Raw genomic sequence first — 14241 nt, forward strand, 5'->3', positions numbered from 1 at the left:
TGACACTGCGGAGACTCCGCTTATAGGAGGCTCATGCTACCTCCACGATCCACACACAACTTACCACATGCCCCATTGAGAGCGAAAACCACTAAACGCGACCACGAGGAGGTTACCCCATGTGACTCTACCCTCCCTAGCAAATGGGCCAAATTTGTTACATAGAAGACCTGGCTGGAGTCACTCAGCACACCCTGGATTCAAACTCCCGACTCCAGGGGTGGTAGTCAGCGTCAATACTCGCTGAGCTACCCAGGTCCCCAGCTTTCCATTCTTTAATGATTCCATAAACTTCTAACAAAAGTGGAGCCAGTTCTGTAGCATAAGATCTAAAAAATTTGGTGGCATAGCCATCTGGTCCCGGAACCTTGCCTGTAGGCAAGGCCTTAATTACCTCACCAAGCTCCTCCAAGTGTATTTCAGAATCAAGATAATTTTTTTGCTCAGTCATCAGTTTAGGGAGTTCTAATGTTTCCACAAAGTTTCTAATATCTTCATCGGTAGACAGAGACATGGAACTATAGAGATCAAGATAGAATTATTTAAAAGCAATATTAATATCAATGGCCGTGGTAAATATTTCACCAACAGCAGATTTTACTGAGGGAATGGTAGAAAAAGACCACATTCCAACATTAGTGTAACAATCAAACCCCAAACTTTACCCCGAACCAAACAAACAGAAATAAGAAAAATATGCGCATTAACACCGTGCGCGACAGCGCCAAATGGCGTCCAATCCTCTAAATCCAAACAGTCCATGTACGCCAAGGAGATTTCCTGTGACAACTTTGCTATCAGATTGCTCAAGTCCGGTGTTTTTGTGATGCAAATTACCCAACAGAAGATAATCTATAAAACAAACTCAAGCCAATAAGTGGAATAAACACGAAGAATGTGTAGATTCAATCACATTACTGTCCCAAAGGTGTGTTTCTTTATTGGATGATCTCAGAAATTTGGCCAGAATTGATCGGGTACCCATCTCCCTCAGCGGATCACCGAGCCGGAACCCTGTGAGCTCCCTCGATTTCCAACTTATGGCCTGTTATGTCAAGCAGACTCAGGAAGAGCCCATCCAGGAATTTCACCATATCCTGATGTACTTCGTCCTCAGGAATTCCAATAGATATGATACGATTCTCCAAATCCTTCAACGTCTCCCAGACGCACTCCAAATCCACCTTGGTCGCTAGCGGATTAGCAGCTAATTCCCTCTCAGATGATTCCAGATAATCGATAAGTTACTCAACATTCCCCACTCTTGTAACCACCTCAGTGAATTTCATCTCCATGGCAGTGATCGATCGACATATTACAGCAAGATCCTCCAATTCAGCAACGACCTTCGTCAGCATTGCCGACATGTTCTGCAATTCTCTACGAATTCCCTTCACTTCTCCAGCCAAATCGGCACCCTGCGCAAGCCAGGCATGAGCATGTAAGTGTCTTTTAATGTCTCCAGAGCCCGAGGATTTTTAATTCTTTGACATATTGTGTTCCTAGAACAGTTAAGGATCAGGGTGTGTCGAATCTCACCGGATATTGACATACAAATTTTAGCAAAGTCTGCAGAGCTCACCGTTCACATATCCTAACCTCGCATGGTGTCATGTCACCCATTATTAGGCTTTTATTATGAAAAGGCATATACAAGGCATATTTTATTAATAGAATCTATAAATGTATTTTTACGCACTTTCAGTTTAAGCCCCGCCCACACCCATTTCTATCCGAATACAGAGACAGATACAGATAATTTTGTCATATGAACAGATACAAATACAGATAATGGCTCCGCTGCACACCCCTACTAATTAGAATACTTTTTTACAATCAAGAGCAGAAACATTGTCTTTTTGTTTCTAATTACCTCTCCATTACGTCCACATGTATTCTGAATAAAAGACTTGTAGCTTTGAGGGACCAAAGACATTCTTAAAGCTGAACGCTTTATCCTAATGAGTTTCCTGGTTTGTGTGACAGGGTTTACCTGGAACATCTGGGGAGCGAGGCCTAACAAGTGAACCAGGAGAGAAGGTGAAACAATTGTTGTGTTTTCTCATACGTTGTAAATGCTGAGTAGACTTGTGTAGCCATTGTGTAGTGATGTCATGTCCCACATTTATCACATGGCAATTAAGGTGATCACATGCAAATGTTTTATACAAACCCTTCCCAATTATCTCTCAGTACTGTCATAAAGGTGTTCCATTTAATTAGGTCTGACAAATTTCTGGTAAAGAACCTAATTATGTTACATCTGACACTTGTGCTGTCATAATTGAGTCCCTTTTCACAGATTATTTATTTATTCATGTATGGATGTATTTATATATATATTTATTCATTCTAGGGTGCAGTTGGATCTCCTGGAAGTATGGGAGATCAAGGCTTGATTGGACCTAGAGTAGGTTGTTTCATTTAACTGACAGCACTGTCTGAATTTTTTTAAGTAGTGCATAGATTTCTAATGAAACTCTGATTTAGGGTGACCATGGACTTGATGGTGAGGCTGGTCTGAGTGGCCCTGATGGAGCTAAGGTCAGAAAAATGTCAGATTATTTTTGAGTGAACAATAAATAAATACCTGAAATTTTGCAGGTAGGACACAGGATATACTACAAAAAGAGAATATAAAATCCAGTATCCAAAATGTCCAATCCAATTTTTATTGAAAAGGCAATGTTTTAGTCATGCAACCTTCATCAGGCATTTCAAAGCAGAGAATTACACACAGTCAAATTTAAAAATTGGCCAATCAGAGAAGTTTTTATGTTTTATCCCCATTTTTGAGAGAATGTTAGACATTTTTTTAACTTTGCTTGCATAGATAATATTGACGCTCATTTTATTAACCCTAAAACTCAAAGGTGTTTTCATCTCTAGGGTGAAAAGGGGGATATTGGAATTGAGGGGGAAACTGGTGAAAAGGGGGATATCGGATTTAAAGGAAAAGAAGGCTGTCCTGGAGATCCCGGCTTGATGGGCGTCAAGGTATACACTATGTGCTGTTTTTATGCTAGGAATCCATTCCTTCAGCTGCAAAGGTGTTCGGATGTACCACTCACAGTGCTATAGCTTATGCATATTTAGCTATGAAAAAAGTTATGAATTGTAATATTTTACTGATTCTTAAGGTCTGAAAGATCTACTGAAATACCATTGCAAAGCTAAGCCTTCCCTGCTGGAAAATAAAACAGCTTGACCCAGCCTAAATTGGTTTGCTGGTCTTATTCACCACCAGTTTTGAATGTCAGGCTGGTCTCCTATCATGGTTTTAGAAAGGTTTTGGGCACTTGCCAACTGTTTAGGCTGGAAGGCCAGTTGATTAACTAACTAGCTAAATTAACACTAGTAGGGAGGCTAGCTAAACCAACTAAAACACTGATTTAAGCATAAAAATAAAAAAGAAGCCTAAAATTAAAAATAAGCATAACAACCATAAAAATATTATTTACCACACACTATAATGCTCTAGCTAGCACATGCTATATTGTTTTATTGAAGACTGTGTGATGCTGGATGGCAACAAAAAGGGAAACATCACCTCCCTGTGGAAGCAAAGAATGATCAAAATCATTAGATTTTAAGTTATTTCTGGTGTAAATTTAGAAGTGCTCATACAGAAAATTAATTATATTATTTTTCTTATTTGTTTTTCTATAATACAGTAAGTGTGTCAATTTTTCATTTGATTTCAGGGTCCTGAGGGAAAACTTGGAAAATCTGGTGAGAGGGGAAAACCAGGAGAGAAGGTAATGCTACACATTTTTACATTGTTTATCTTGTTTTCAGACTACCAATATAAAGAGCTTCATGAATAACACTACGATGCTAAAATTCATTTCAGGGCAGCAAAGGTCACCAAGGTCACCTAGGTGAGACTGGGCCAACTGGGGAGCAAGGTGCTATGGGTTTCATTGGGGCAAAAGGAAGCAGAGGAACTACTGGATTTGTGGTACATACTTAGCTTTTTAATGATTATTCAGCTTTTTTGCAAAGTCATGTTTAAAGGAATAGTTCACCCAAAAATTAAAACTCTCTCATCATGTACTCACCCTCATGCCATCCCAGATGTGTATGACTTTCTTTCTTCAGCATAATACAGACAAATATTTTTAGAAGAATAGCTTAGTTCTGTAGGTCCATACAAAGCAAGTGGATGGTGATCAGCACCTTTAAGCTCCAAAAAGCACAGACAGTCGTAGTAAGTAAAATTAATCCATATGACTCCCGATCTTTGTTTGTGTTCTGCTAAATAAAAAAATCATACACATCTGGGGTGGCATGAGGGTGAGTAATTGATGAGAGAATAACATTTTTGGTTGAATTATCCCTTTAATATCACACTTTTGACAACCCAAAACAGCGAAAGGTCCGTTGATTACAAAAGACTTACCCTATTATGATGTCACAGTGGAATGAGTCAGCAGAAATAATGACAAATGCTCTCTGAAACCTCTTCATTTGCCAGAGATAGAATACATGTTAAGGAACTTCTCATATTGCAACATCTATAAGGTTATCTTTATAACCACAGATCACAGAAAATAAACACTGATAGTTACTGTCCTAATCAGTGCTCGAATGGGAATGGGGTACACCCTGAATGTTTCGCCCTGAGCGTTTCGCCTCGAGGGGGCACAGTACCGCAACTTTACAAAAGCTGCCAGATTTCAAACATTGTTACTAGTACTGTGATGTCATTTTCGCATTATTGCCAGCACGGCATACCGGCATAGCATGCTGGATCACTTCGAGCACTGGTCATAATGGATGCACAAAAACAAAAGTTTTTGTTTATGCTATCTGAAACTAACACAGCTCCCATAATTTTCAGGGTGCTCCTGGAAAAATGGGTCAACAAGGTGAACCAGGTTTAGTGGGATATGAAGTAAGTGTTATACAGCATAGACATGCCTTTGAAGACTTAATTTTACCTCAGAATAAAGTAATACAACATCAAAACACCTTCTCAGTGGATTGTGTGTACTGTAGTTCATATGTCATATGTTTTTTTAGGGCTGGTTAACTTGTGTTTGATTGCTCAAACAGTTACCTGCTCCGTATTATTACATTTATTACTTTCTATTTCATTCATTATTAACTATTTGCTTTAGGGTCACCAAGGACTGCGTGGTCCAATGGGATCCCCAGGACCAAAAGGTGAAGAGGTAAAAACAAATAAACATGTATTTACCTTTTTAATGCATGATTGTTTCAGAACTCTTACTGAGAATTGCTGTTTTTATTTGCATAATAAAAACAAACAGCATCCTTATTGATTGCATTGGATTACAACAGCTCATCTATCTGTTAAATCACCATCCAGATTCTCATAAACTGCACTTTTTTATGTAACTTAGCATATGCACAGCACTTGACCAAAGAAACATTAGCGCTTGAAATTTTAAATAAATCCTTTAACAACCTCATATTTTACTTAGAGCCACATTCTGTCCCACGACGATAGTTTTGCAATCTTTATTACACAACCAATCAATTTAAAATCATTTTCAGGGAGACCAAGGAGATGATGGGAAGGTTGAAGGTCCACCTGGTCATTCAGGTGACATTGTGAGTCAGTCCACTAGATTTTACTATGCATTATTGTCTGGTTTTGGGAGAATTCTGGATGCCAACCTTATAATTGTGTTTGGGTTTTATCTGGGATTCAGGGACCTGTTGGGAACAGAGGAGAGAGGGGCGAACCAGGTGACCCTGGATACCCAGTGAGTTTGCATTATTATTGATAGATTTTTATATATATATATATATATATATGAGTTTTAATTAACTATTTTTTGAAAACCTCAAAATAGATACCAAATTAAAGAAACAGTTTTCCCAAAAATTCTGTCATAATTTGCTCACACTCAGGTTGTTCCAAACCCATACTCCTTTAAATGTGCAATCCATAATTGTTTTGATTGTGTTTAAGGGTCATGAAGGTGTTAATGGGGAAAGAGGAAAACCAGGGACCCCTGGACTTCCTGTAAGTCAATCTACATCTAATTAATTATGTAGTCTGAGATATGATATGTAGAATTGGGTCTACATATTTCTTTTCTCATCTTTTATTCCTTGTACTCTATAAAACCACAGGGAAATGCTGGGCCAAGAGGTGTTCCAGGACCAAAAGGTTCCAAAGGCAATAAAGTATGAATTACTGCTTTAAGTTCTGCTTTGCATATAAATGTACTGTAATTGTATGGTTTTAAATTGAAAACATATATTGGCCTTCATATAAATGGAATGATTGTTTGTATTCAGGGTCCAAATGGCAAAAACGGTGCTCGAGGTGAATCTGGAGGCCGAGGGTCCCCTGTAAGTAAGTTTTAAGATTTAGGTGACAACGTACAGCTTAACTCACAGCTGATTTTAAGTAGAACTGATGTTTTCCTCTGAAAGGGTCTTGTTGGTCTTCCTGGCCCTAGAGGATTGGTTGGTCGTGAGGGTCTTGAGGGTGATTCTGGGGTAGATGGACTCACTGGGAAAGATGGAGCTGAAGGAATGCCAGTAAGACAATTATTGTAATTCTCTTTTTTCAAACTTAATTTAACCTAGGTGCTTTAGGGAGGTGTTGTTTGTGATGAGTTTTTATTTCTTCTTCTTTTTTCTGCACATTAGGGTGAGCATGGAAGTGATGGGGAGGTTGGTCTGCATGGAAAACCTGGTTCTCAAGGCAAAACAGGTGTACCAGGTCTACCAGGAATTCAAGGCTCTTCTGGGCCAAAGGTATTTCCCTGTTCTATGGGTGGCATTGTTAGTTACAATACACATATGAATAGGGACCTGTTATTTATGTTTATGTAGAAGTCACTATTTTCTGCTTTTAGCTTAAAGATCTTTCTCTGTACTGTGTTTTAGGGTGAAAGGGGCCTCCCCGGCCAAACTGGACCTTTCGGCAAGTATGGGTTTAGTGGAGGGATGGGATTTCCTGGAAAACAAGGTGACCGAGGGGTCAAAGGGCAAACTGTGAGTATTGTTTCTCTATTATAACAATATTTAATCAATCCATTGGAAATATGGCAACCACACCAATACTAATTTGCTAAAGTCAGTTTGCTTTAATGATTTATCTCTATGTCATTAAAGTCACATAAGGAACGTAACTGCTGCAGTCAGGCGGTAATTGAGCTTTCTGAAATATTTTTATTCTGACTGGTCAGTGATGACTTTCAGCTCTCATTTAGAAATCAATGATGGGCTGAATACTAACTATTTGATCTGGATTACCCCCTATATTAGGTATTCAAAGACATTCTTTTAGCTCCTTCTTATTAAAATAAAGCCAGATTTGTATTTATTATTCGGGAGGGCGGGCGTCAGTTAACTTTTATAGTCTTGGATCAAGATGTGTGGTTTATAAAATGTTTTCCTCCTTAGGGTGATACTGGTGAACAGGGATTTCCTGGAGTCTTTGGGATGTTTGGACCAAAGGTAAACTCACATACTTTATTCTCATTATCATATAATTTAACATTCTGTACATTCTAAGTATCTTCAGATGTTACCTTGATATGATTAATGATTCATGTTTTACCAAGATATTACCAACGAGACTGAAAGATGTGAATGTTATACCACAGATCAAACCAATTGACAGTGCAATATAGAATTTGATTACAGCTGTTCTTGCGCTGTTACTTTTAAGACTAGTTAAAAGAATGAGTCTGCAAAATGTGTTTTGACAAAACATTTATTGTTTCTGTTAGAGGCCACACAGGTTTGTCTGATAGCCATTGCCAAGGCTATAGTCTGACTTTACATTAGTTAGGAACTGTTCCCCTTCTGTCACTCACTCAACGTTGTGTCGATTGTAGCGACACAAGGGGTCTCTTCTGAGAGCATTGCATACCTCTGAACATGAACTTGAGTAAGGCCAATGTCAAGTTGGCAGACAGAATTTGCATGCCCCGCCCCCGGATATACAGGATAAAGGGAGCGGGCGAGCGAATGTCAGACAGATTTTTTTCTTCGGAGCCGTGTGATCAGCGAGCTGTATGACACATGACTGCTTCACCCAACTCTGCAAGAGAGCTTCGGTTGGATCTGACAGCACATTTCAGCAGCTTTCTCCTCTCTGCACGCTGTGCAGACTCTGCCCCTGGGTGCTTTGACAGCGCTTCTTTTATAAAAGAGTTGACTTCTCTGAAAGAGTTTATTTTCCTCTAAGAGTTGTTTTCTGGTAAAAGAGCAACATACACAAGCGAGCGTTGAACGTCCTTTTCAGGACACGTCTTTTTAAAGATGCCCTTCCGCTGCTGTGTAGTTCCTGGATGCGGTCGATTTCTCTCCACTTCTGACGGTCATAAAAGCTATCTCGTGTGCCTGGACTGAGAACACACGCAGGCAGCTTTTTATGAATGGTTCATGTTCTCAGTGCGAGAACATAGCCATGGCAACATTGCGGTCGTGGCTTTCTTTTCTCACGAGAGAAAGCCACTTCAGCCGCCCCCCACGTCGTTCTTTCTTCCCTTGGGATTGAGGATGACCCAGCTGGCGTTGAAGGCGGTTTGGGGATGACGATGGGCTCTGTTTCGCCGGGTAAAACCCCATGAACCCCCCATAAATCACCAAGGCTGCGTACGCTCCCGTCACCTGTCACAACTCACCCGCCATCTCCTCCTTTGGAGTCAGCCGTGACTCAGGTCGCTGTTCGCCACTCAAATCCCTAGCGACCGCAAAACGACGGCGGACATGCTGTCGCAACAGGTCTTGCTCAGCGGAGAGTGGAGGTCCCCCAGGTGGTCCAGCTGATTTGGGGCCACTTCGGCAGGGCACAGATAGATCTCTTTGCCTCCCAAGACAACTCCCACTGCCCGCTCTGGTACTCCCTAACAGAGACTCCTCTCTGCACAGACGCGCTGGCACACAGCTGGCCCCGGGGCTGCGCAAATACGCATTTCCCCCAGTGAGCTTTCTTGCACTTGTGCTGTGCAAGGTTAGGGAGGACGAGGAACAGATCACCTTGGTGGCTCCTTATTGGCCCACCCGGACCTGGTTCTCGGAGCTCACGCTCCTCGCGACAGCACCTCCCTGGCAAATTCCTCTGAGGAAGGAACTTCTTTCTCTGCCCTCTGGCACCCGCGCCCAGACCTCTGGAATCTCCATGTCTGGCCCCTGGATGGGACGCGGAAGACTTAAGTGGTCTATCACCTGCAGTCATAGACACAATCAACCAAGCCAGAGCTCCCTCTACCACGCAGCTTTACACACTCAAGAGGCGTCTGTTTGCAAATTGGTGTTCTTCCAGATCTGAAGACCCACAGATATGCTCAGTTTGGTCAGTGCTTTCATTCCTGCAGGAGAGGCGGAGGGGAGGCTGTCCCCCTCCACCTTGAAGGTTTATGTAGCCACAATAGTGGCTCACCATGACGCAGTGGATGGCAAGTTGTTAGGGAAGCACGACCTGATCATCAGGTTCCTTAGAGGCACCTGGAGGATGAACCCTCCTAGGCCGTGCCTGTTCCCCTCATGGGATCACTCCGTGGTCCTCTCGGGCCTTCAGAGACCCCACTTCGAGCCACTTGATTCAGTCGAGCTGAAAGCCCTCTCCTTGAAGACGGCCCTCCTGATCACGCTCGCTTCCATCAAGAGGGTTGTGGACCTGCAAGCATTCTCTGTCAGCGACACTTGCCTGGAGTTCGGTCCAGCAGATGCTCACGTAATCCTAAGACCGCGACCGGGCTACGTGCCCAAGGTTCCTACAACCCCCTTCAGGGACCAGGTTGTGAACCTGCAATTGAAGCTGCACCGGAGGAGGCAGACCCAGCCTCTTTGTTGCTGTGTCCAGTACGTGCTTAGCGTACCCATGTGGGCCACACAGAGGGCTCTTGATGCTCTAAGCAGCTCTGTTGTCTGCTTTGGCGGACAGTGGAAAGGGAACGCTGTCTCCAAACAGAGGTTAGGTCATTGGGTTGTTGATGATATTCCCTAGCCTATCACACCCAGACCGTGGAGTTCTGCTTGTACCTTGCACCCTTCACCAAGCTGATATAGTGTACCTTCTCTCCCAGGTTAGCCAGTAACCTCTCGCTTCCTGGATGCTCTTCCTCCCTAGCCCTCTGGCTGCAGATCCAGTGGAGGAATTTGCCTCCAGAACCACCACGAGTCGAGTGCTCCGTTTTGGGCTTGGGCTCCACAGGCATAGTTTCCGCTTTAGGCAACTCCCTGTGACGTATTTTCCACGGTACGGTCCCCCGCTGGCAGGACCCACGTCTCCCTTGGGCAGTCCTCGCTGCCCTCCGGTCGCCGTGTCTGTAGCAACTCCTCCCTTGTCAGGCAGGATCTAACACCGCATCAGGTCCACGGGTGGCTTGACAACCCCCGTGTGTATTAACCACAAGTTACCTCCCACCAGTCTGGGCAGGTAGTGGTCTCCACAGGGTCTTTTCCCCCTGAAAGAATAGGAACTGGAAAGGACGCCTTTCCTGACGCATCTTTAGCATTATGATAGCCCCAGCCGCTTTTAACTCTATGGCGAGAAACGTAGAGAGAGAAAAGGCCACGGCTGCCCAGCTGGCTCCCATACAAGTCATGTTGCCTGTTCTCGTACGGGTACTGGAACCTAAGAGTGGTATATGACACTTTTTTGGGGGGGCCTTGGGGAGGGTTACGTGCAGCCAACCCAGCTGCTTCTAGCACGCAACAGCCTGCTTGCACCTGGCTCGGCAGCCATGTAACACGGGTTAGTGCATGGTGTTTTTTAGTGGGAAACCTTGAGTCACTACAATCGACATAACATCAAGTGAGTGACAGAAGGGGAATGTCATGGTTACTGTTGTAACCTCCGTTCCCCGATGGAAGGAACGGGACGTTGTGTTCCCCTTGCCACGTCAATATCCCTACCACTGTAATGCGCCGTAACCGTATTCTCGGCTCTTCAGTGAAAACCTGTCTGGCATTCACTAGCCCGCTCCCTTTATACCCGCATGTCCGGGGGCTGGACATGCAAATTCTGTCTGCCAACTTGACACTGGCCTTTCTCAAGTTCAGAGGTACGCGAGGCTCTCAGAAGAGACCCCTTTTGTCACTACAATCTACACAACGTCTCGTTCCTTCCATCGGGGAACGGAGGTTACAACAGTAACCATGACATTTTGCTGGTTCACAGGGGCCACCAGGAGACCTTGGTCCAGTTGGTATCCAGGGTCCAAAGGGTCCTCAGGGTTTAATGGTAAGTAACACTTTGAGAACTGTAATTAAAACACAAGTGAGATGTATGAGTTCATGATCAGCAACTACTGTAGGTTTTTCTTTTTTAAGGGGGTGCAAGGAGCCATTGGACCTGATGGTATCATTGGGCCAAGTGGTAATCCAGTATGTATGATCTTCATCACTCATTTCGGTTAGGCTTTATTAAGGATAGCTTGTTTTTATAGATATTCTCGAATTGGATGCATAATCTTAAATATGAAATAATTTACCAAATTCTCTATGTATTAGGGACCGCAAGGAGACAAAGGAAGTAGAGGGGAAATGGTGAGTGTCATTCTTGGTATGCTGAACTTCTCATATTTGTTACAGGGCAATGATGTATCCACTCATTATATTCTATAATGAACATAGAAAACAGAGGGACATTACTGAGACTACATTCAGATGAGCAGGGAGTAAATGTTTATTGACTGTTTTAAGTGAATTCACTATTGAAAAGGGATCCTTATTAAAGCAATTACACTTTTTATTCGTATTCTTTTTTTTACAGGGTGCTCAAGGACCCAGGGTATGTTTCCCAAATGTCCTTCAATGTTGCTACTCCTTTACATTTAGATTAAGTTGTACTTTTTAACCTAGGCTTAAGCCAAATAATTGACATCAAAAATATATTGTTCTCTGTTCATTAGGGACCTCCAGGTCTTCATGGACCACGTGGACCTCCAGTAAGTTTTCTTTTATTTGCATTTTAACCCTATGAATAGACAGTGTTATGCATTTAGTTTAAGTGCATTCAAATGAAATGCCAGTACAACTAAATATTGCTATTTCCTTATCTTTTGTTGGTTTATAGGGGCCTCCTGGTGTATCTCTCTCTCTTGTAAGTGGGCATGAAAAGACATCTTGTCAGTAGAAACTTAAAGGGATTGTTCACCCAAAAATGAAAATTCCCTCATCATTTACTCACCCTCATGCTATCCCAGATATGTATGATTTTCTTTCTTCTGCAGAACACAAATTATTATTTTTAGAACACAAATTATAATTTTTATTATTCTCAACTCTGTGGGTCCATACAATGCTAGTGAATGAGAGTCAAACATTTTATGCTCCAAAAAGCACATAAACACAGTAAAAGTAATCCATATGACTCTAGTTTTTAATCCATATTATCAGAAGTGTTATGATAGGAGTGAGTGATAAACGGATACATTTTAAGTCATTTTTTACTAGAAATTCTCCTCCCTGCCCAATAGGGGGCGATATGCATGAAGAATGTGAATCACCAAAAACACAAGAAGAATGTAAAAGTTTAAGTTAAAGTGGAGTTTGACTGAGCAAGAAGGAGAATTTAAATATCGATCTGTTTCTCATATTGCTTCATTTAACCACTTGAGTCTTATGGCTTAATTTTAAGATGGCTATATGTGATTTTTGGAACTTCACATTTTTGGCACCCATTCACTTGCATTTTATGGACCTACAGAGATGAGAAATTTTGAGTTCAGATTAAAGAAAGCCAAACACATCTGGGATGGCATGAGGGTGAGTAAATGATAAGAGAATTTTCATTTTTGTGAACTAATCCAATATAATCGATTTTTTAGACAAAGATAGAACATATAATGTACAGTATGTCTAACCGCACAAGTTGCTTTCATGTTAAAATCCACTGTACTTTGTTTTGATGTAGGACAAAGAGGCTCTTGGTGCTGCTTTACATGTTATAATAGATTCTCGCTCTGCTTTAAGGTCTGAGGTAAGTACAAAATAATATTGAAAGATCATCCCTAACAAACTCATTTGTCAGTTAATGACAACGTAGTCTGCAAAACATTGTATCTGGGCTGTGTCTCATTCCAATACACAGTTCTATCAAGATACTGATCTTCCGATGATGAACCAGGGATCTGATATCTTAAAGACCCTTCACTACCTCAGTACCCTCATCCACAGCATCAAGAACCCACTGGGAACGCAGGAGAATCCAGCCAGAATGTGTAGAGATCTGTTCTATTGTAAACATAAGTTGAACGATGGTGAGAGATTGTATTGGGAATATTTTTGCATTTTATTTATTTATTTATTTTTGTAGCTCTGTGTCAATTTCTGAAGCTGCATTATTCAAAAACAAGTCATATAATTAATTTAGCTAATAAACATTTGTAGTTTAAATATGATATAATGGTGTATGTAAGTGTTTATCACCCAAATCAAGTCAGTTTGGTAAAATTCTTGTCAATGCTGATTTTTCAAGTCTGATTTTCTTGTTTCCTTACTAAAGGCATTTACTGGATAGATCCTAATCTGGGCTGCACCTCTGACAATATTGAGGTGACCTGCAACTTCACCAATGGAGGCCAGACCTGCCTTAAGCCAGTAGCTGTGTCCAAGGTTTTGAAAGCTGGCAATTCTCTATAGAAAGTTATGAGTAGGCCTGCACTGGTAGAACTGAACAGATTTCACATAATTTAAATACCCATAATTCAGGAAAAAAATCTAAAGAAAACACAGAAATGTACATCCTGTCGCCATTTACTCAACCTAGTGTTGTCACAAACCTGTACATAGTGACCTTGATTGTCAAGCTCCAAAAGGACCTGTGGTCAAATGTATGACATAAATATGTGTATGGCTTAAATATCTCTGTATTAACTCATAACAGAACTTCATATACTGCAATCAAAACTGCAGCCATGATGTTAAAATTCACAATAATGTAAAGCCATTTTAAATGTCTTATTCTCTTGATTTCTGAAGTTGGAGATTGGTGTTAGTCTGATCCAGATTAACTTTATCCACCTCCTGAGCTCTGAGGCTGTGCAGATCATCACCATCCACTGCCTGAACTTCCCTGTTTGGGCAGCAGAGGACTCCAAAATACCGTCATCTAGTGCAGTGTACTTCAAAGCCTGGAATGGACAAATAGTTGAGGCTGGAGGATTCATCGAGCCTGATCTGATAAAGGATGACTGCTGGGTAAATATGTAATAACATTATAGTCATAATCTCATAATCTCAAAAGTAATTTGTGTATGTTCTCATTGGAGCAGAGTGGGTTTAATTGCCTTGCAT

The 14241-nt window shown here is 41.6% G+C and overlaps 1 protein-coding gene across 1 annotated transcript in view; it reads left to right on the top strand.

Annotated features, from left to right (window-relative positions):
• Positions 1-14241, top strand: part of LOC127642884 (collagen alpha-1(XXVII) chain B-like) — a 122118-nt gene that overhangs the window by 106150 nt on the left and 1727 nt on the right. The window contains exons 34-60 of the mRNA XM_052125317.1: positions 1987-2040; positions 2357-2410; positions 2491-2544; positions 2890-2997; positions 3705-3758; positions 3854-3961; positions 4844-4897; positions 5124-5177; positions 5524-5580; positions 5682-5735; positions 5945-5998; positions 6109-6162; positions 6277-6330; positions 6415-6522; positions 6634-6741; positions 6874-6981; positions 7393-7446; positions 11123-11185; positions 11275-11328; positions 11455-11490; positions 11717-11734; positions 11856-11891; positions 12020-12046; positions 12860-12925; positions 13037-13205; positions 13451-13560; positions 13927-14145. Coding sequence (XP_051981277.1) covers positions 1987-2040; positions 2357-2410; positions 2491-2544; positions 2890-2997; positions 3705-3758; positions 3854-3961; positions 4844-4897; positions 5124-5177; positions 5524-5580; positions 5682-5735; positions 5945-5998; positions 6109-6162; positions 6277-6330; positions 6415-6522; positions 6634-6741; positions 6874-6981; positions 7393-7446; positions 11123-11185; positions 11275-11328; positions 11455-11490; positions 11717-11734; positions 11856-11891; positions 12020-12046; positions 12860-12925; positions 13037-13205; positions 13451-13560; positions 13927-14145 — 1989 coding nt within the window. The remainder of the gene's footprint in view (positions 1-1986; positions 2041-2356; positions 2411-2490; positions 2545-2889; positions 2998-3704; positions 3759-3853; positions 3962-4843; positions 4898-5123; positions 5178-5523; positions 5581-5681; positions 5736-5944; positions 5999-6108; positions 6163-6276; positions 6331-6414; positions 6523-6633; positions 6742-6873; positions 6982-7392; positions 7447-11122; positions 11186-11274; positions 11329-11454; positions 11491-11716; positions 11735-11855; positions 11892-12019; positions 12047-12859; positions 12926-13036; positions 13206-13450; positions 13561-13926; positions 14146-14241) is intronic.

Source organism: Xyrauchen texanus, chromosome 4 (genome assembly GCF_025860055.1).
Source record: "Xyrauchen texanus isolate HMW12.3.18 chromosome 4, RBS_HiC_50CHRs, whole genome shotgun sequence".
Lineage (NCBI taxonomy): Eukaryota > Metazoa > Chordata > Actinopteri > Cypriniformes > Catostomidae > Xyrauchen > Xyrauchen texanus.